The following is a 23,851-nucleotide window of genomic DNA, read 5'->3' as shown; positions in this document are numbered from 1 at the left end:
ATTATTGAAAATGAACGGTGTTGTATAAATGTCAGATTGTTTCATAACAGTTCTTAAAACAATGAGATAATGTCTGTTAAAAAATTTTAAGTTCCATGGAGAAATGCAGGGCATGAAAACAAGTCCTTTTTTGTGTTACATGCATGTATTTTTCCTGTACAATTTAACGTATTATAATATCCTTTAAAGATATAAATGTTTGTTTGTGTGTGAGTGTGTATGTGAGTTCTAGCCAACTATATAGAACTAAATAACTAGATTTTGATGCTTCATTTTGTCATTTGAATCCAGTAAATTTGTTACCATAAATACTGGTTAGTGTAAAATTAGAAACCTAAAGCAGTTTCTTTTTAGGATTAAATATAGCCTTTTTCCCCCCCTTAATTCAAGGCTTTGTACTTGTGCAATACTGGATTTCCCCCCCGTATACATTAATAATTTAGTGAGTTTTATAAATTATTTAAAATAATTCTCAAATCCCTTGTTCTACCTCTAAGCTTCAGGCCCACATATCCAACTTTCTTTTTAAAATAAGTTTACTTAAAACTAATGGTGACCAAAATTAAGTGTATATTCTTCCCCACAAAAACAAGCCCCAGACCTAATTTGTCTACTGCTATTATTAATGGCACCACTGTTCTTCCGATCAGCCAAGTTAAAATATTTTAGTATCGCCTTTGGGTTCTTCCTCTTCTTTACTCACTCTCATCCCTAACACCATAGACAACCCTATACATTTTTACTTGTCCTTTCATGACTGTTACCTCATCCTTTGCTCTAGGTGAGTTTTATTATGTAATAGCAATGTTTATTGCACAAACATTGAATCCATTCATTCTTCTAAGTACTGTAATGGTGAATAGAATTCTTTAGATAGTTGATATTATGACTAGTTTAAAATGACATAAATACAATGTGTGCATATAATCACAAATGTACATATTCTAGTTCAAATCTCACAAGGGCTGTATTTTTTTAATTCAACTTTTAGCTGAGTTGATATATTGTTTATGATTTTATGGGATAGCTTAAAATTTTTAGTGTAATAATAGAAGGATGGCAATGGCTTCAGAGCAGTTGCATCATTTAGTAAATCTGGCAAACATTCCACTAAAATAGAGAAATGAAAGAGTTCACTAAAGTATTAGGAGTGAAAAGCCATGGTGAATGGCAAACTATTTTCAAGTGGTTGAGAAAAAAATGTATATATGCAAAGAGAGCGGAAAAAAACCTGTGTCAAAATGTTAAAAACTGGTGATTTTGCATAAAAACAGAAGAATTTTTATACTACTCTTCCACTTTTCTGTAAGTTTAAAATTATTTTAAAATAAAAATATTGAAATGTAGTCCTTTTAAAAAATATGTCCACATTGATGGGCTCATTATTTTTTCTTTTTCCTTTTTTTACTTTGTAAAGTATTTTAAACATACAGAAAAGTACAGGAATTTAACCAAATTTTTACCCAACTAATTATAATTATTTTCATATTTTTTTAGACTTTTCAAATATAAGCATTTCAAATACCAGATAAGTCCTCCATATATGCTCCAGTTTTATTTCTCTACTCCCCCAAGTTACCCACTACCCAGAATTGAATGTGTTCTCCTCCTGTTTATTTTTAAAAATCTTTTACTATATCATGTGTTTGTATGTAGCCAATAAAAATAATAATATTGTTAGTGTGCCACTTCACGTAAGTGGTATCAAATAGCATTCATCCAATGGCACTTTGTTTCTTCATTGAACGTTATGCTTTCCCCTCCTCGCCCATGTTTTTATGTGTAGCACATGTTTATTCATTTTAAATGGTATATTCACTGAATGCTCATGCCAGTGTATTTTTCTCCTGGTCATAGACTGAGGTCCTTTCCATATATTTTTTATTTTAAGCATTTTGGGGACAGCACCCTTGTGCATTTCTCCTGTGCACATGAACAAGAGTTCCTCTGGAGCTTGTCCAGAAATGGCATTGCTGGGTGTGAGTGGCCGTCATCACCACAACCGTAATGGTGGGTCACGTTTACCACTTCTGTGTGCCAGGAGCTCTTCTAAGTGCCCTGTATGTATTAATTTAATTTAATCCTCAAAACAATAGGTAGACACTATTATTACCCACATTTTACAGATCAAGAAACGGAGTGGGTAATTGGTCCAAAATCCTGCTGGTGGGCAACATCAGAGCCCGATTCAACTGATGTATGTTCTCAGCAGCTACACAACACACACCACATATTCTGCGGAGTGTGCACACCTCCATCTCCTGCAGACATTGCCCTTTATTTTCCAAAGTCACTTCACCAATTTATCCTCTCAACAGCTCATAGAAGTATTTTTTGAAGTCCTCAATTTGTAAAATTAAAAAGCATCTCATCCATTAAAGTTTGTTGGGAATGTTTACAGATCTCCAAGTCTGCACGTCTGAAAACCACTTCCTTCCATGACACTGTTTAGATGAGCATGCTTTATAGAATCATAAGGCCCGAATTACTGCTTCCTTGCTTGACACTGTTTAGAAGAACGCGCTTTTATGGGATTACAAGGCTGGGATCCTTAGCCTTTAAAAGGCCCAGCTATAGGAAGTTCTCTTGAATTCACCTGGGTTGAAACTGTTCTCTGAACCACGCAGCCTCGAGTTCTCAGTAACCTTTGATTGCTCTTGTCTCTTCCTCCCCCTTCCCCGTTCTTACCCCTGAGCCTGTGCGAGGCTCAGCCAGTCACAGGTCTTCTGCCCCCACCCATTGTGGGATCTCTTATCTGTCCCGTTCTACTCCCCGAGGCTAGTTCAGGTTCTTAGCATACCTTTGTTAGCACTACTGTAAGGAAACTTAAACTGTTTTTTTCCCTCTAGGATCTCCCAGAAATGATCCATTTTACACACTGCTACTGGAGTGATCTTCTTAATATAATTATTATATTATTCCTTTGCTCACAGACCTTTAGTAATGTCTTATTATATCCATATTAACTATAAAATTATCTACCTCTGTCCTACATAATCCTGCTTTCAAGCAGTTGACCATCTTATCCCCTAGTACTGTGCTATGTTTTATCAGTATAACCTGGATAGGTCTGGGGTAGAGCTGAAGAATTTGCATTTCTGTCCAGTTTTCAGGTGAAGCTGGTGCAGTCTGCGTGCCACAGTCAGAACCACTGCTCTAGCTGGTCTGTAGGACCTGGCATGGCATCTTATAAATGAGCTGCTCATGGCTATATATTGAATAGAATGGAAAATCTTTCTTAAGGTCTAGAAAAACTGATTTTCCAAAACTGATTTTCCAAAGGTCCCAGGGACTAAGCATTCAAATCATAAGAGAGTGTTCTTTAGTGATGTCAGGTCTTTCCTCTAGGTAGTTAAGAGTCAGTTTCCTAAAAACAAGGACTTGTACATAACCAATATAATTATCAAAATCAGGAAATTTAACATTAAGTAATACTAATTATTATTCCTTTGCTCACAAACCATTTTGTAGTGTCTAATTCACAGTCAAAATTCATCTTCTGTCTTTTGTCCTAATAATGTCCTTTAGACCTGTCTGCACCCCTGCCCCCACTCCAGGAACCAATCCAAGATAATGTACCAAAAATATTTAGCTTTAGGGAGATACTTTTGAGATTATGTAAATATCTCATCCCTCATCCAACTTTCACTGTTAGTTTTAGTATTCACTGGCGATTTTCTAACTCCATCATTCCTTTTATATTTATAGTTTGTGTTCCATTATTAAAAAAGAGCTGTCCTTTCTTCCCCATTTACTTATGCACATCAATATAAACTCGTAGAATCTAATTTCATGGGTTACAGTATGTTTTCCATCGTTACTTATTTTGGTGCTCAAAATAAATATTTTTACTTTATTTTGACTTGGCCAGTGGGAGCCCCTTCAAGCCAGCTTGTGTTCTTTTGTTATTTTCTATTATTTGAGTACATCTTTATTTTCTTATTTAACAAGGTGTTCTAGATTTATACTTTCCTTGCCCCAGCCTGAAACCATTCTTTTTCCTAAGGTGCTCTGGTTTCTTATAGCGGAGAACAGTACTTAGAAATCAAGACCTGGGTACTAGGTGTGCTCTCCCAGCCAGTCAGCCTGGGAGCTATGCTGATAGTCTGATTGCAGTCCCACAGCACAGGGCACACTCTTGCCTTCTCACTCTTCCCTAGTGTGACTGGGTTCCTCAATAACAAGAACCCTTGTTCCTTTGCTAATTCTCTTACTCAGGTACATATACTATTTAAAATTTAACACATATTTTTTGCAGAAAATTTTTATCATAAAATAAAACAAAGAAAATGAAATCACCTTTTTTCTCACCTAGAAATAGCCACCGCAGTATACATTTCTACTCTATTTCTCTGTACAAATATGTATACAAATATAGAAATAATATATATTTATAACTTTTTTAAATAAGATTGACAATTAAATTGCTAAATTGTGAGACATTTTCACCCCTCTGCCACACTGTCAGGAGTGTGATTTCACAGAAACCTGTCTCACGTCTCAGACAGATGTGGGCTTCTCACTCACTCTGATGGGGGGCCAATCTTGGACAAGTCATTTCTGAGCCTCAGTTTCCTTATCTGTAAGATCAGAGTAATGATAAGTAATTTGTTATAAGATATTAAATAATATATATAAATCACAAATCGCAGACTTCTTAGCTTAGCAAGCATTCAGCAATTTATAACCATTTTGCACATTACCAAAGCAGTTATTTACATGTGTAGACAAATAGTTCATTAATAAGTTTGTTAGAATGCTGAGTATATTACAATGAATTAAAGCACTTTATAGGGCAGGGAGTATTGTATCTTATACTAGTAATGAAAAACTTGCAAGAGTGCTTTTTAAAATAAATGGACAATATGAATATATATGTATATGCATAATAGCTTATGATATATTTAAGACAAAGTTGGTTATGCCCTTTACATAAAAATCCATAAATTAGGAATCACAGTTTTATATACACCAAAGAGTGATAAATAGATGTGTTACTTGCTGTCAGAATATGCTCGGTGAGCCTGTTTTTAGCTTTTATGCTCGTAACAAGTAATGAAAGCATTGACTTTCCACAGTCGACCAAATATTTGTTTTGCTGCTACTTACTTGTTACTGTAGACTAAATAATTTTTCTTGCCTTCAGCAGCATAAATATGGTTTTAGCCCAGGCTTTGGATACTTCAGCTTTAATTTTATTCCTGTGCATATAATGCCACATGTGTGCTCTTATAATAAAATTGTGAATACTTTATCTTCTGTTGTACAGTGAAGGAGCCCATTGTACTCAGGTATACAAAAATGATTCCAGAAAAAAAAGATAATGGTATCTGCTAAAATGAAAGGAAGAAAAAGCATGCTGGCATGGAACATAGAAATATAACTCTTCTAAAGAAAAAAACAGACATTGAAACTCTTAAATGTTTAAAACAGGGCATCCTGTATGCTTTTCAATAAAAACTGGTGATAGCTGTGGTAAAATGTTTCATCAGTATGAGTGTACTCCTAGGTCAAAAAGAGATGGAGACAAGGGGAAAAACTGAAGTTAATGAGTAAAACAAATGTTACCCAAGATCATGGTCCTATTTGTGTCTTACCAAGGAAAAATATAAGGATTATGTAAAATATATTTAGTTTCTATTTATTTCTATAAAAAATTGAAGAAGTTATGAAAATATTGATATGGAACAAAACATTTTAGAATTAACATTCAAACAGTGATGAGCTGATTTTTCACAGTCTGTGGAAAAGTTCATTGCATTTCTAAGTCATGATTAGCTAAACCTGCCTCAGCTTCTTAGCGCTCTGTATTTAGCCCCATCTTACCACTTAGAGCATGGGAGTGTAATTATCTCTTGATTTGCTTGTGTATACAGGGTGGAGCAAAAGTAGGTTTACTGTTGTTCGTATGGAAAGTAATACAGTAATTAATAAATAATAATATCAGAATAGCTCTATCCTTGTTTCCAGAAAAACTCTTTGAAAAAATGTACAGCATGACCTATGGACACAGACAATAGTGTGGAGAAGGCCTGGCAGGGGTGGGGAGACACTGGGTGGAGGGGATCAATGGGGGGGAAAAGGGGACATCTGTAATATTTTAAACAATAAAGATAAATGAAAGAAAGAAGAAAGAAAGAAAAGAAAGAAAGAAAGAAAGAAAGAAAGAAAGAAAGAAAGAAAGAAAGAAAGAAAGAAAGAAAGAAAGAGGGAGGGGGGAGGGAGGGAGGGAGGGAGGGAGGGAGGGAGGGAGGGAGGGAGGGAGGGAGGAAGGAGAAAGAAAGAAAGAAAGAAAGAAAGAAAGAAAGAAAGAAAGAAAGAAAGAAAGAAAGAAAGAAAGAAAGAAAGAAGAAAGAAAGAAGAAAGAAAAAATGTACATGCTTGCCATCTAAATTCCTGTCGTCCCATTTCCTCTTGAATGTGCTCATTACACTTCCATCCTCACAGGTCATCTGATTACCCCTCTTCCTAAGTGATCTGTCACCAGCATTTTGCACTGTTGATTACTCCCTCCTCTTTGAATCACCTTTATCTGACCTCCAATATCTTCTCTCGTATGCTACACTTACTTCTTTGGTCATGTGTTTTAATCTCATGGATTTAAATGTCCTCTATATGCTGATAATTTCCAAAGAGTTTAATAGGCATCTTAAACTGACCATGTCCCAAACCTGATCTTCTAAACCTGCTTCTCCTGAAATCTTCCCTATTTCAGTTAATCTTAGGGTCACTCTTCACTCCTCCCTTCTTTTATACCCCCAATCCAGTTGGTCAGCAAATCCAAGATGTACAACCTGACCACTTCCACTGCTACCACCCTGGTAGGAGCCACAGTCATCTCCCACCTAGATTAGTGCAATTGTCTCCTATCTGATCGCTGTTTCCAGCAGTGGCCTCTGAAGGTCTTTTCTCAACATAGTAGCCACGATGCTTCTTCAAAAAAATCTAAGTCAGATTTTGTCACTCCCTTTTTTTAAACCCACCAATGGGTTTCTTAAAAGCCAAAGACCCGATGTTTGTCTACAAGGGTCTACGTAATCCGTAGACCCTCACGTTTTTACTCTCCGATTTCATTTTCTCATACTTCCCTCTCACTCACTTTGTTCTACCCACAGGAACCTCTTTGCTGATCTCAGTGCATGTTTAGCATGCTCCCTGTCTCAGGGCCATTGCACCTGCTGTTACCCTGTCTGGGTTGCTGTTCGTCCGTGTATCCACATGACTCGTTCCCTTACCTCTCAGGTCTCTTTCTCTCTGAGGTCTTTTTTGACCACCTCTGCTTGGCACTCCCTGATTGCCTTTTCTACTTCATTCTTCTCTGAAATATTACGTTCTGATATACTATGTATTTTACTTATTCATTGTTTTCTGTTTTCCCCATTAGAATTTTTGTCTTTTTTCTCTATTATTATTTTCCTAACACCTAGGACAGTGTTCGGCATGTAGTGGACCCTGAAAAAATCATTTGGAGAATGAGTGAGTAAAATGAAAGATAAAAGATGAACTCAGCGGCTTACAACAGTCATGATTTGTCTCTGATACTGAGTGTTCCATTGCCTAAACCAAATCTGAATTTTGTTAGCAAAAAAGAAGATAGAAGGATTATTACTTCGGCAATCAACTGTATCTAACACAACGTCATACTTGTGAATAACGTTATGCCTTTTTTTCTTTTCTTCTCCCCCTCATTTCTCTCTTACAAGAACCCATGAGGAAGGTAGAACAGGTGGTATTTTACACAAGGAAATTGTGGCTCAGATAAGTTAATTGATCCCCCCCCCCCCAAGAGCACCAACACAACTGGTTGGGCTGAAATTACCTGATAGCAACTGCAGTCCTCTTTTCATAGTGGTAGGAATTCATATCTAGTACACTATTCTGTCGACTACTGTATAGCCCTGCATGTGAGGCAAGAGAGCTTTTAGCTCCAAAAAAGTAATTATGAGTCTGCTGGGTTGTTTGTTTGCTTTTTGCCTGCCATCTCAAAATGGAAAAAAACACTGCATATTTAATATAAGATTCTATTATTTTATGTATCTTGGATTAAAGTATTTTCATAATAATTGATAAATTAGTTACTGATATCTTATTTACTGCCAGGGTATACTTTTTACACAATGGAATGCAGTCATCAGATTCCTCCATATTTTACCCACATCATTTCCAATCTTCCCATCCAGAAATGATCTCTTCCAGCAACTATGCAAGCCAGAACCACAGTCAAAATATTCCAAATGCTAAATAAAATTGTTATTTTTAATCAGTCAAGTAAGTGAGCAGGCATTATGGTCACCCATTGTTGTTAGGTAGTAGAAAGAAAGGTAATTGTAAACTCTTTTACCTGCAAGGAATTATTTAAGGTATTCGAGTATGCTTAGGTACTAGTATACTAACTGTGTACTAGCATAAATGTATAATTACATAGACATATACCATAGCTCTGTTCATGTTTTAGAATTCATATGATAAAATATCTAACACTAAAACTATCCTGAATATGATTTATTCCCTCTTTTACATTTCAAAGTGCATTTCTGGATTTTGTGGCTCCTTTTGGTGGGTATCAGGGAAATCCTTTATCTTTTGCATTGTGAATAAACAAATATTCAGTTTCACAAAAATTGTGGAGAATAGAGTGATGGACATTCAGTTTCGCTATTCAGTGAAGAAGACACAATGGCTGCCCTTATGTCCTAGCATGAAATTAGATGATGGAGCAGATGAAAACAGTTGGTTTATATTGGTCTTGGACTTGAGAATGAATACCTCTATGCAAGGTTTAAGAAAGATGTTTATTAATGAAACTACTGATGTCATTCACTGTTGCTAGCTTTTAGTTACAAAACTTACCTGACTCAAGTTTTACTTCTTTCCTGCAATTAGACAACCAATTTCTTTTCCATCTCATTTTTATATTGACATCAGAGGTTGTCTGTGGGTTTTGGTTGGCACGGTGAGTAGTCAGGCCTCTCAGCTGACTAGGACTCACCATTCCTGTCTACCCTTGTTCTCATGTTTAATCTCTGACGTAAAAGGCCAAACATAATCTTGCATCAGCTAGAACTCGGTTCAGTTGCTAGTATGCATATCTACATGGCTAGTTATTATTTACTTTAATTATATTTTTCATCTCAGTGTTTCCATGCCTTCCTGTATACATTGGCCATTTATTTGACTGTCTTTGATCTACATTTCTAAAAACTAAAAACATTCTTTATATCGGCAACCTGTGACAGTCCATCCCAACCATGCTTTTATATGTCCTCTTACTGCTGCTTCCTAAAAAGGGAGCGCTCCCACCAGCCAGCAGGCGGTCCCCCGTGTTCCTCTTCAGGGGGGCTGGCTCGAGCACCAGCCCTGGCAGCACTGCTCCATCGGGTGGGCCGCGGGGCGCGGGCCGAGAGGGGGCGCCCTGGCAGCACTGCTCCATCGGGTGGGCCGCGGGGCGCGGGCCGAGAGGGGGCGCCCTGGCAGCACTGCTTCATCGGGTGGGCCGCGGGGCGCGGGCCGAGAGGGGGCGCCCTGGCAGCACTGCTCCATCGGGTGGGCCGCGGGGCGCGGGCCGAGAGGGGGCGGCGTGCGCAGGGCTTCAGCCTGGGGGCTGCCCGCGGCCTCCCTGCTGGCGGGTAGCCTGTGTGCTGTGCTCTCGCTTGAAGCCTCCTCTAATTTGGCTGGGCCTCAGCTAACAGTGACACTCACCCGTGAATGATCAGCATCTGTCTGATAACAGTTGAGTCATTTCGATAAGAACTCATGTTTTGGGGGTTTTATTGACAAAATGGTTAATAATTAAGCATCTGTACCAGATCTTATTATAAACATCATTTTTAACAAGCTAAAAGTCCAATCAGGACACAAGCAGTATGTCTGCAATCTGTTACCATCTGTACTGTTTCACTAGTTATTAACAGAACTGGATAAGCTTCGCTTTTAGGAAATGTTACACAGCATGGAAATGTTACACAGTTCATTCAGCATAATGATGATCTTCTTAAAGCAAGAATGACGTGTCAGACAGAGATATTCCCTATGGGCTTCCCCTCTTTGTGGAAAGCAATCTGGCATTACATGTAAAGCTTTCTTAGATTCAGAAAGGAATTTGCAAAGAGCCCCATAAAACATATCCCTGTGTCCCGAGGGGTCACCCTGATTTTGAACATTACCAGTTAGCCATGCTAAGTCACATTCTGTTATGTGACCAGTTCAGTGGCCAGTTCAGAAAAGATTTAGTCAGAATCTCCAATATCAGAATTCTTTCCATTTAGTATGATCCTTGCTACTGCTAAGGCAGTTGGCCATTTTTATTACGTGCTTCATTTTTATCCTGCTGATGTCCACTTGTGAGTCTCTCAGAACGCTCTTACCCTGTTACCATGAGGCTTCAGCTAGAGAAAGGCCTGGACTATAGATTAGAGGCTAGAGTGCGGTTTTCCACATTGTAGCCAGTAATTCACTAGTGGATTACGAAGTCAGTAATGTATGTTAACATTTTTACTGAATGGAATAGTGTAGACAAGTAAACATCAGAGTGCATCATATGTAGTAAAAGTAAAGAGTGTCTCATAAAATTTTGATTTTTTAAATTATGTTTGGTTGAACAATATGAAATTGCTATTTTGTAGATAAACAAAACAATGGAATGTCAATAATTTCAACCTTATATATACAGTTTTATTTATTAGCTGTATGTCAAACAAATATGTGTATAGAGTTCAGATGAAAATACATATTTCTTACAATAGGTCATGATCCCAAGAGCTCGAAATCCACTGGGTTAGAATAAATATCTAATAGCACTGTGCTAAACCCAGACAACCCCCACAGAACACTTCTCCCCACTGCTAAAACAGCTAGCCTCTGCTGCATAGAGCAAGACTAATTCTGGGGAAAAGATATTTTATTAATAGTCAACCAGTATTAATGATCAGTAGTCATAATTAAACCATAGTCACAATCAATAAACATTCCAAGTGCTACCTTTTGTGTGCAGATGAACTATAAGACTTCATGATGTTCAGAACAGTGAGAACTCCTATAGCTAAGAAAAGCTTCCCCATCGAGGGGGCTGAGATGAAGCAATGGGTCCGAACTTAGAGCAGAGGGCACATTCCTGTAACGTGGTTACTTCCGTAACCTGAGCTCGATAGTGTACAGAACCTTGATTCCATAGGACAAATAACCTACGTAGGGAAGAGATCATGAATAATGCATACATTTGATGAATTAGGATCAGAAAACAGTTTCACTTTGAAAAGCACTGATTTTAATGTGATCAAGGACCTACTGTTTGGGAAGTCTTTTGAAATTACACTTTAGGGCTCATGGTACCTTACAAGATAGCTTTAATTTTACTTAATTTGTGTTTTTTGGAGTCTTTTTAGATTAGATTTTTCTTTTAAGAACCTTGGGAAATGTGGAAAATTTTAACCTTAAGAAAATTTATTATTTTTACCTAGCAAATAAAAAATTTTTTAAGATTTCTTAAAATGAATGTGAAATCCAAGACCTCAGGGATAATTATTTGGGAAACTTGATTGTGTAGATATCTAGAGGTATTTTAAGAGAAAAACATTATCAGGTGTCAATGAGGGATTAGTGTTTGCATATTTTTCTGAATGAATAGAACTAGATTCAGATCTCAAAGTACTGTAATATCCTCAAAACAAATCTGTTCTTTGTACATTTCTCTTTCAAACTCCACCCCTTCCCTGCAGTTTTCTAGTTTGTGCCTAATGTCCTACCGTGAACATTTTAGCCACAATTTTTTTCTGTTGGGCTGTTTTAACAACCTGCTAACAGGCTGCCAACAGATCTCTGTTCCTAATCTTAGATCCTGCCAATACATTCTGTGTGTGGCTTTTCTTAAACACAAACTTGATCATGTGTCAATCCCCTTCATAAAATTCTTTAATGGCGTCTCATTTCCTACAGGATAAAATCCTCTGCATGCCATACGAGGCCCTACATGGCCTGAACTTCGCCTGCCACAATAGTATCATCTCTCACTATGGATCCTGTGCTCCATAAAGACTAAATTTTTTCTGCACGACAGCGTATCTCCCATCCCGGCCTTTGGTGGCACAGCTCCCTCTCCCTGGAATGCCTTCTCTGTGATGAACGGTGCCTCAACAGTCAGGCTGTTGTTTGAGATCATTTCTCTGAGAGGCCTTTCTTGAGCTCTTCATCACCAGACCAAAAGTTGTCCAACTTTTCTGCACATTAGAATCACTTGAGAATTTCAAAGCTCATGAAGTAAGTTCCAGGTGTCAATACTTTTTGAAGCTGCCCAGGTATCTGGCCAAGATGGTTTAAACATACATCCATATCTTCCTCAAGTCATTTTCTTTTTGTACTTTTAATTGTGTAAGCCACCTGAAAATTATTTTAATCTGTGATGTGGGTTGAGGATATAAGGTTTGTAGTTTAGCGGATGAAAGAGGCAAATGACCATATAGTAATATAGCATGGTATGTGTTCTCATGAAGGTTTGAGGGAGCAAAGGAAAGGCAACGATCTAGATCACAACATATCTTTCTAGATACACTAACCCAAGTAGAATCATCAGTTACTGAAATGGGTAGTCTCCAAAAATGTTTTATTACATCTCTAGAATGAAGTTTTTTGTTTTTTATTTCATTTTTAATAGTTTTATTAATAGTTCCTATACCATACAGTTCACCCATTTAAAGTGTGCAGTTCAGTGACTTTTAGTTTATTATAGCTATCTTCAACCATCGCCAGTCAATTTTAGAACAGTTTTATCTCAGAAAGAAACCCTGTGCCCTTTACTGTGTCCTGCTGCAGCGCAGCCTCCCCTCCCCCAGCCCTGGACAACCACTGATCTACTTCCTGCCTCTCTAGTTGTCTCTGTTCTGGATATTTCATCTGAATAGAATCATATGACATGTGGCCTTTGTGACTGGCTTATTTCACTTAGCATGATGTTTTTAAGGTTGATCTATGTTGTAGGATGTATCAAGTACTCGTTCCTCTTTATAGTTAAATAATATCCCATTTTATGGCTATACCACATTTTGTTATTAGTTGACGGACATTTGGGTTATAAAATAAATGGTGAATACTTCCAATATATATATTTTTAAAATGCGTCTATAACTCATGAATAGGTACTACTGAACAAATGTATTGTGTACTATATGTAACACACATAACCCCCGTTTTGAAATAATAGTTTCAAAGCTACAACAAAATATAAGTAGAATTCTAGCATTTTCCTTTCACCTCTCAGTCATTCTGTACTATAGACACCTCTCACTTTCACAAATTTCTGAGGTTACCTGTTCAGGTGAGTGAGTTGAATAAAGGTATTTCAGACAGAGGACACCATGTGTGCAAAGGCATGGAGATAAGGGAAGCCTGAGACCTTTGCTTACCTTGCCAGGCGTCTGGCGCACAGAGTGAAAGGGGTGTGGAGTTTCTCACACACACATTTTGAGCCTCTCCCTCAAGTCTGTAGTTTTATTATTACTATTTGGCAGAATATATTAGACACTGTATTGCTAAACCTTTCTCTCTAGAAGCAACCTTATGGTTTGGGCTTCTTTCAAATAATCCCAACCTAGATTAGCAGCATTAATTTCCTCTTACTGCTCTTTCTGGTTTATTTCTGAACATCTTAGTTGCAGTGTTTTCTGTGAAGTAAAGAGACTAGCTCTCTGCTATGGAAAAACAGCATCAAAGATAAGTCCTTTGTACTTTTCTTTGTCCGAAACCCTTGGAGAAGTTCCTTACCCTTTATTCCGTATCATGCTCAGTTGCCACGTGAGGCGTATTTAGAAGAATAATTACGTTTATTCTTACCAAGTTGGTTGTGGTTGAAGAGACAGTGGCCGTGATATTTACTATACTACAGCCAAAGGCTTTGCTAGTCTGTGGTATCTTGTGAAGATGCTGGGCAGACTTTGGGCCAAAATCCAGTCAGTTTCTCAGAACTATTTCTCAATACTGGCTTATTTTCCTGTTATTCATACTCTTATTAGTCTGGGTATTTTTAAGAAGTGTATCGCACATCAGTTCACTGCATTGCTACCTTGAAGGCAGTCGTCGTAGACACTGAGTTTACCGTCTAAGAAAGCGGAGGCAGAGTATTCGTGGGTTCGGCGTGAGCCTTTACTCCAGTGGGAACAAACGTGAGGCTGCTAATTGGAAATACTGAACCCGGTCCATTCAATGTGTTGAGTTTGTTTTGTGACCAAGCCAAAGATTCTTCAAAAATTAATCAGTGAGAGTGTGTCTGTAATTATGTTCTAACCCAAAATAAGAGGGTGAGAAATTTTCCACCTCACCAAGAGAAAAGCATAGGATTGCTTTAGAAACAATTCCACCAGACGAGCCAACCAGAATAACCCCTTCTCAGCAAAGGGTTAGTTAATGCCATTTCTAAACTGAGGCACTTTAAAAAGGATGATTGTTTCTTTTCCTCAGCAAATGTGTGTTTTGGGATGTAGATAGTGTTCAGAGACCTTAACTTCAGTTCATAAATCCCTTCAATGAGCATTACATTTGTACTGTTTCCTGCCATGTTTGGCTGTGTACCACATAAGAGATGTTCAGAGACATTAAGGCTAAGATGGCACCTGGTGATTGCAGTTCTTCAGGTTTTAGGACAGGAAGGCCACTTACTCAGCCTACTCTGCTTTGTCCCTACCGCCCCCACCCCCCCTTTCAATGACTTTCTCTGAGAATGTTTTCCTCTGAAAAAGATCACTTTCCTTTAAAGAGTAAATTAATCCATTCAAATAATATTTATCAAATGCTTGAAAACTTATAGGTACTGTTCCAGGCTCTGGACATAAAATGACAAATAGAGCAGAAAAATCCCTGCCCTCAAGAAACTTACATTCTTGTGTCCAACTTTGGTGCCTTTTCAGTCAGAGCTCACTCACATTCACTCATCACATCTTTTTTAGTTTTCAGCTTTTTCCAAAAGGACCAGTTTCCAAATATAATGCCCTGGTCTTTTTAGTGGCAACTCTTTTCCTATTATATTTAAATGACTTATTGTGCATAAGGGTCTTGGAATACTGACTGGCAGGTGGAAAGCACTGTTTGTACAGTATCAGCTCTAAGAAGAAGACAGGAGTCACAGAGCCTTTTCTGTCCTATCCATTTGCCAGCAGATACTGCTTGTTCTTCAGCAAGCTCAGAATTATAGCTAAGCCTCAGGATAAGCATGCTACATTTGAACATCCAAATGTAGAGAAATGTAAAGTAAGTTTTGATAATTCACTTCACAAAAGCATTTTCTACATTCCAATTATAAGTTTTATTGGTGCTTTGAAAATATGAGTTAACATACAGAAATATTTTTTATTCAAACAAGTATGTCAATAAAATGAAGCCTATTGTATCTACCCCTTGCTCCTTCAAATGAGATTTAATCATCTGAAGGAACCAGGACTATAAAGTAGCTTATGGACATAAAAATGGTGTCCTGTATTCACTGCCAAATAATAATACCTCATATTTATATAACATGAGCAATTTACAAAGCCCTGTCGCATGCCTCATTGCATTTAGTTCTATAACAGTCCTGAGAAGTAGATTAAACAAGTATTATAGTTTCCACTTTGCAAATGAAGAAACCAAGGCATTAAAGATATTTAGTGCTCACGCTAACTTAAACAGTAGATTTGAAGAGTCAGATCTTCTGTCCAATATTCTTTCCACTATAAAACTGCAAACCATTGTTTCCTTAAAAAATAAAATAAAATAAGCCACAAGCAATATGACCTGTTAGCTGGAAGCCAGAATCAGCAGACAGACTCCAGCCTACAATCTAGAGCAGCACCAGTAAGACTGAGTAAGGTCACCCCATCCAACTCGCCCTCCAGTCCCAGGCTCCCGAGTGCACAGCTGGACACAGGTCAGCTCCAGATGAAGCATGAGTTGATGACTTTTTCCTGCCTTCACATCAGCTCAAAATGTGTGATGCTTGCTAGAGACATCATTAACTCTGGGGATTGGGGAAGTGGGGTGAAATCTGGGCCCGAACTTGTGCACCTGTAGTAGAGAGCGTGGTCTAGACAGGTAAAGGATTCTGAGATGGTGACCAGACTCAGAAACAACTGGGCATGGTGCTTTCAAATAATCACATATGTCTTCACATTTAAATTAGAATATTCTGATAGATGTGGAAAAATAATTTATAGGATATTTTTCAAAGTTTCTTCCTAAAGTAATTGGAGTAACAAGATTTGGGGGGTCAGACTCACTCTCTCTCTCTCTTTTCCTTCCTGCCTTTGCTCTCTTGTTCACGGAGCTACTGAGGGATGTACTGTGGGCATCAGGAAACTTGGAACATTGGCCCCTATTTTATCAACTAACTCAGGCTAATACTGTGAGAAAATAGCCTTTTAAAAAATTCTTAGAAATTACTTCAAACAACATAACAACCTAAGATGGTTCAACTCACTTCATTTAGTTTTATAAAACGCTAAAATCTAGATTTGGCTGGTCATTGTTTACCAAAATAAAGTTCAGATTCCTTGATCTGGCCCTCGGGGACGTTCATGATCAGATTTTATCTTATTTTCCTTGTCTCCCGTTTTACTTACCCACCCTTCATTTTCAAAAAACAGTTTTCATCTTTCTCATGTGCATCCTGCACGTGTCGCCTCCGTGCTTCGGTTATGCTCTCTCCGACCAGCTGTGGCTAAATCTTTCCCCTTCGAGGCCCAGTTAGACTTCCTGCCACTTCCTGCACCCAGCTTTCCCTCTCCTTCCTCCGTGTGAGTTTTAAAAGTGCCTTATCAGGACCTCTCTTATATTATTTGTACCATCACACGGTTCAAGAGCGTGCCTCATTCCTTTTCCTGCCATTACGCTCCTTAACATTGGGAACTGCCTTTGTTTTCCTCACCCCGTACATTATAGAGCCCCTCTCCTTCATGACTGTTTTCAGGGTAACAGAAGAGAAAAAGCATGGCCTTTGAAGTCTGTCAGCTTGATTTCAAATCCTTCTCTATCATTTATTAGCCATATAACCTTGGGCAAGATACTTAACCTCTCTGGACCTCTGTTTCCTCATGCATAACACACAGATGATAATACGCCTTGGGTTGCGACAGAACTAAGTGAGAAAGCAGGCGCAGAGTTCTTACCTGGGTCCTGGAAAATAGTGCTGGTGCTGGCAGTGCTGGTGGTACTTGTATTTCAGAAGCACTTTATTGCTTTACTTTCCTGAGCCATAGAGACATAAAGAATCCTCTCCCATACCACACATGTAAGTATTTAAGGACTGTTTGGAACCGGTTTGTAAACTCCTATCCTATAACTGTTTGGAGAAAAGTACCCCATGAGTTTACTACAAAACAATAGAGCCCACCTTAGTACTAGTAAAACACAGGTATTCTGCAGTGTTTAAGTTGCTAGAGTTGTCATAGTCGTAGGCGATTTTAGGTAAAAATTCTTTCTTTAGTATTTTCCCTTATTTGCTTTATGAAGTCTTTTTGTCTTGAAGAATTTTACATTTCTTATTGCTACAACATAGAGTATATAATTTGTAGCTGTCACATTTAGAATGACAGGGCAGCATAGGCGTGTTGTCAGAGTGGCCATCAAACTACAATTTATGTGCTGTTATGACTGTAAGATATTACCAACATGACTGCTATTTGAATTATAAACTGAACAAAACAATATAACTCTTAAAAATAAAACAAGGTAAAATTTTGTATTTAGATAGGAGTGAGGCTTTAAAAACAAGCTTTTCAAAATTTCTAATATCTTAAGGAAAAATTAAAAGCATTCCTAATTAGAGAATTTAATGTATATTGGGGATTCATTGCCATTATTAAAATGGTCACACTGGTCTATAAATGTATGTAATTTCAAAGTGATTATTAGATTGTAATGGAATATACCTGTAGTGATTATGCACTACAAAGAAAAGTACACCTAGTGGTGTATAGAGAAAGATAACATTGGGTTGTCAGAAAATCTGGTTTCCTATATTCCCAGCTTAGCACAGTAATTTAATGTCTCTGACCCTGTTTTTTCATCTGTAAAATTAGCAGGTCATTGCTGCCTACGTACTTCTTAGTACTAGTATTCTGTCTTGTGATTCTGGACATACTTTTTTTAAACTGAATTTAAAAATTACGGTTAGTCAGTAGAATATAAATATACAGAACTCCTAGATATGAACTCTCATAGTCACAAACTACCCCTTCTGGAAGTGTCATAGAAAATACAGCTGAAAATCAGTGAGTAATTTTATAGTTTATATTCCAAAATAGGATACAACTGGAAAATATGGATAAATTTAACTGTATCATAACTTGTTACCTTCACATTTTTCAAACCAGCTAGTTGAAAAAGGCCAAGGAAAATATTCTGTTACTTTATTTTGAGAATCTTTAAACCCTAAAATAACATGAAGCAATGATGCTAGGATGGACACCAGGGAAAGGGTAATAAAAATTTCATGTAAATGTAGACCGAATCCCATTTGATCAGTGTCAGTGTTGAAGCACACTCCAGTACTTAGTGCTCAGTGTTCAAGCATATTGCAGGTGGTCCCTAAATCATTAACCACTTTTGACTACTTTTCAGGAAACTCTAGAGGCTTATTTTGACCACCAGATGGAGCTAGTATTGTTCAATGTGTAAAATAAAATATATGCTGAAAATAAAAATTGGTTAAATAAAATTAATAAATTGTAGATTTCTTATTTTAGTTCATAGTACAGAAAAAAATTAAACTTTTAGCCTAGTCTTTGACTAATTTCTGTGTAGTCTTTATAAATAAGCATATAGACACCTTCACTGGATAATTTCTCGATTATGAATAAGTTTTCATTTTGGCTCTTTCATTGACTAGAGAGACCAGTTTTCTTCTTATCCACTTTTTAAAGATACCAACTTTCAATTATCTTTAAAACAAAATTAGTACATATTCAACCTCTAGTCACTCAAAGGGTGAGTGCTGGGTAGAAGGAGTCAATGGGGAAAAAGGGGAAACATCTTTAATACTTTCAACAATAAAGATAAACTGAAAATAAGAAAAAGAAATATTATGGATTATAATTACAGAGAATTATAGTAAAGAATATATTACATGAAGGCCCTCATTTCAGTGTCATAGAATATTCTCATTACTAAAATTTCCATAAAGTATTTTCTTAATAAAACAAACCAATAAACAGACCTTCTGCCTGAGGGGAGGGTGTGTAGCTTATCCCAGGACGCCCCTCAAGGAGGTGATAGAACCTTGGTGAATGGCCACCTCTCTTACAGGGACCCCACCCAGAAGGCTCAGTGCTCAGGGCTATTTTCAGGGGTCACTGCCTTAAAGTTGACTTCTCCTACTTCTCTCACCTCTATTTAATAAGTGTCAGAAATTATTTAATTCCTTACGACTCAACTTAATTAGGCAACTATTGACTGAAACCATAGTTGTATGCTAGGGGCATTAAGCCCCTCCCTGTAAGTCCCGCAAGAAGCCACTCCATCCAGCAAGAGCTGTAAGGCACCATGAACAGTGTTGTAACCTAAGACCTATCTAAGACCAAAAATGATCCATCTGACCATTCAGCTACTATTTGTTGAGTACACACTATATGCAAGGCATATGCTAGGCCACAAACAGGGCCAGTCCCTGCCCTATGAGTTTATTGCCTCGGTCGGAGGCAATACAGATGAAGGGCAGTTATAATATAGTGTGTTTAGGAGCTACAAAGTGTTTAAAGGTTCATATAAGGGAAAAATAAGATGAATTCAGGAGAATCAAGAAAAAGCCATAAAGTGTTCTTCCTAGGTGAGGATTGCTTATGTAAATCCACTGTTTAGCCAACTACACTTCTCGTTTATTAGGGTCTGGGCGAAATTTAGGACTTCTTTGGGTAGGATTTTCATCAGGACACATCCAGTTGGTAACCTGATGCCTTTTTATGTCAAATTTGAATATTTTCTTCTGAGTTTTCTTGTGACTCAGACATGAAAAAGAAAAGGCCAAGCGAATTGAAAGATTGTGCTTTAGAACCAGACTGCATGGGTTTATATTCCCATGTTTATAATCCCCGAGGTAAATTATTTAACCTCTACTGCCTTAGTTTCCAATGCAAAATGGGGCTAACCATGTGCATTCCCTCATAGGGTTGTTGGTTATGAGGATTAAACAGTAATGCAGGTACTAGTCTGGCACATAGCACTTGAAATGTTAGGTAGCATGTTAGCTATTTTCAAATCTGGTGCTTTTCCTGGAATCAATTTAAGATTTCATTATATAGAATTTCATAAACGCATACTTTGTAGCTTCCAGAAAGTATGATGAGATAGACTAGACAGTTTTCTATATTCTTTAAAGTCTGTCCCTTTTGCTTTCAAATGCTGTTTACTGTCATCAGTAACACATCACCTTTATTTATATAAAAGTTTTCATTTATTATGGGAATTTTTCAAAAATTTCCTTGAAGTAGTGAATCCAGATTTTTAAAAAATCACTTATAAGCAGACTTACATAATAATCACTCAACAAATTTTTTCTTAAAAATGAACAAATGTGTAGTTACTTGCATCTGTCAGCTTCTTGAGCTCTGGTACTGAGACAGTAGAGGCCCTTTTATCTATGAAGTGAGATTGGTAGGTGGATACCGTTGGTTCATTAGCTAAGTAGCCAATAATTGAGTAGTCATCACCCCTTTATGCTCAGAACAAAAAGGTTGCATAATGAAGAGATCAAGTGGAGCCAATATTAAGTTTCTGACTAGCTCTTAGGGGAGGGTTAGAGGCATTCTTCATAACATGCGGGGGCAAAAGTGCAGTACTTAACCTTCTGCTACAGATTGTCACCTAAACTAAGAACCAGAACACAAGTTTTAGCCCAGGGGCCGCTTCTAATCCACATGGGACACTAACTAAGGGGCCTCACCTATAAATTGAGAAGTTAGATTAAAAGACCCTCAAGGTAATTTTTAGCTCTGGTGGTCTAGTAAACTGACACTCTAGTAGTAAATTAATGGTATAATGATGTCTTCACTGGGCCTTTTTATATATATCACCTAATTTTATCTCAGAAAAAGCCAGGATATTTTAAAAATTTTATTCCAACACTAAAATGTAGGGAAGCTTTAAGCCCTCTAGAAGGCTGGTATTTCTACCCATGAATCAGCAATTTGACACTTATAATCAATGGCAGATTTCTTAACTTTTTCACATATGTTATGTTCATTTTCCCTTTAGATTAATTTATAGAACAAAAAGCTTATATTTAAAATAGGCTAGAGCCTTGGCCAGCATTCTCAGTGGTTAGAGCATCAGACCACACACCAAAGGGTCACGGGTTCGATTTCTGGTCATGGGTGCATACCTGGGTTGCAGGTTCAATCCCTGGGTGAATTTGAAAATGAACCAAATAGAATATGTAGAAATTTTAAAAAATAATAATTATTAAAATAAAAAATTTAGTTTGTGTCTCAAAACTGGTTAGACACAAGTAAACAGAGACTTAGTGAACTGAAATATAGAGCTAAGGAAAATAGCTCAGAGTATACTGCTGAGAAGTAGAAACCTGAAAAATCCATGTTTTGTGATCATTTATAGTTGACCACACTATCCATAGAAGGACTTTATGCTAATATGATAAACCCATTAAGAAACAGAAGAGTAGGCCAGATTTTTCACACACTTGGGTTGTACAACAGATATCATTCCATTTGGCTGTGTGTACCATTTGGGTTAGTTTCCATGCAGTCCAGATGGCACCTTAGCAGGCTTAATTCTGGCATCACATATTATATAATAAAAGACCGGCCAACCATATTGCTGTTGTCAAGCTGTCTGACTATGCATTTGGACTAGAGAAAAGACATCCTTAAACCAGGTAATCAAATATCTCAGAGGACAGAAAACTAGAAAAGCCACTGTGAAATGATTACCACAGTCACACTAATTATTGTATCATCCATGTAGTTACAACTTGTATGTGTGCATGTGTTTGTGGTGAGAACACTTAACATTAACTCCATTAGCAAATTTCAACTATACAATACTATGTTATTAACTATAGTACCCTTTGACCAACATCGAAATCATGATATTAGGTAACCATAAAAAGACTACTTGTTTCTTAGTTCACACATTTCTTTTAACTAGAAAACCTGTTGAACAAAATGGCTGATTGTTAATGCATTGCACATTAATAATATTCTTCAAACTAGGTAACAAAGAAGCAAACAACAAACCCAGGCTTGAGTAGAAAGATTGCCACCATTCTTCTTTTTTTAAAAATTGACTTGAGAGAGAGAGAGGGAGGGGGAGAGAGAGACAGACATCGATTTGTTGTTCCACTTATTGATGAATTCGTTGGTTGCTTCTTGCATGTGCCCTGACTAGAGATTGAACCTGCAACCTTGCCGTATCGGGACAATGCTCTAACCAACTGAGCTACCTGGCCAGGGCCACTAGCCTTCTTGATTACAACTGACTCATCTTGGTTTACCAGTCAAAGATGAGAAGAGATCAATTGTTGTTATTTTTTAAGTCACAAATTTTTCATTAATATGTATAGTACATATAAGATATTTGTAAAATGTTAGCACAGTCCTTGTTTTTTTGAAGCAAAACTGTATCCTCTAAACCCAGATGTTAACTAATCTTCATATGGAATTATTGCAGGGTCAAATACATTGCATTCATTTTCTAATTTGTAATTTAGCAAAAATTATTTTTGCCTGCTTCTGGTAGCTGTCCTAACTGACTTAATTGCTAGATATATTTTTATATTATAATGCCATCCAAGTGAAGTTGTTTGTTGTTATTATTGTTGTTGTTTTCACTGGGGAACAAAAGTGGCAGGTAATTAGAAAATCAACCAATATTGAAAGATTGTATCTTATAAGGCAGGGGAATAATGTAAAGTGTTATTTCTGAATTTCAGGAAAATCTTAATCATTGTAAAAGTGAGAGAGGTGGTTTTATAGTCAAATATAAGAGAGGACAACTGCAATAGTACATATATAATAAAGATGTGTATAAAATTGGTCCATAAATTAACATCAGTTACTTTCTAATCTAGGAAATAGCTGTGGAGCTGGTGGAGTTTATTGGTTTGATTTTTAAATTAAATGGAGGACAACCAACCCAGGTTCTGCCCTCCTCTTCAGTGATATGAGGAGCATAGACATGAATATGAGCCCACAGAGCCTTTCTACTTTTGATTCTAAGAGTATCTCTTACTCTTCAGAGGAAGAGGCTGCTCTAGGTGGTGCTGTTGCAGAATACAGAAGAGAAAAGCAAAAGTACGAAGCTTTGAGGAAGCAGCAGGCAAAGAAGGGGACTTCCCGGGAAGACCAGGTAATTTCACAAACTAAATTTATATGTAATTCATTGCCTTTTAATTGTCTTCAAGTGTTGTTAATGGAGCCTAATTTGATTATATATCAGGGGAAGCACTACCTCTTAGCAATGAAAAAGGGTGTGTTTATATAAGGGGGTGACAAGGACCTTGGCCACTCATGCAAAGGTCCAGATGGTAGAGTTCTTTCCAGACATTGTAGATGAAGAGCCTCAGCTTTCAGATTTTAGACGTGTACTTCCATGTCAATCACAGGAACCTCGTAAAGCCGCATGTTATCAGATACTTGGGTGAACTTTTGTCTAAGTGACTATTATGAAAAAGAAGAGTGGTAACTATGAATGATGAAGGGATCTCTGCTGGCCCAGCATCTCACAGGCTGACTGGCTAGCTCCACTTGAAATTGTACATTGCCTGCAAACAAGGCATTTGGTCTACTAGTTGACTTCGACTGTAAATAGTATTGCAAAATTCTGCTTATTGCAAGTAATTCCTATATCTTTAAGTAGTAATATAGGAAGATTGCCAGAAGTC

General features: G+C 37.4%; 1 protein-coding gene across 1 annotated transcript in view; it reads left to right on the top strand.

Annotated features, from left to right (window-relative positions):
* CWC27 (CWC27 spliceosome associated cyclophilin) overlaps positions 1-23,851 on the top strand; it is a 148,048-nt gene that overhangs the window by 101,541 nt on the left and 22,656 nt on the right. The window contains exon 12 of the mRNA XM_081132100.1: positions 23,207-23,316. Coding sequence (XP_080988226.1) covers positions 23,207-23,316 — 110 coding nt within the window. The remainder of the gene's footprint in view (positions 1-23,206; positions 23,317-23,851) is intronic.

The sequence above is a fragment of the Miniopterus schreibersii genome (assembly GCF_964146895.1).
Source record: "Miniopterus schreibersii genome assembly, chromosome: 3".
Lineage (NCBI taxonomy): Eukaryota > Metazoa > Chordata > Mammalia > Chiroptera > Miniopteridae > Miniopterus > Miniopterus schreibersii.
This window is presented reverse-complemented; position numbering and strand designations above follow the sequence as displayed.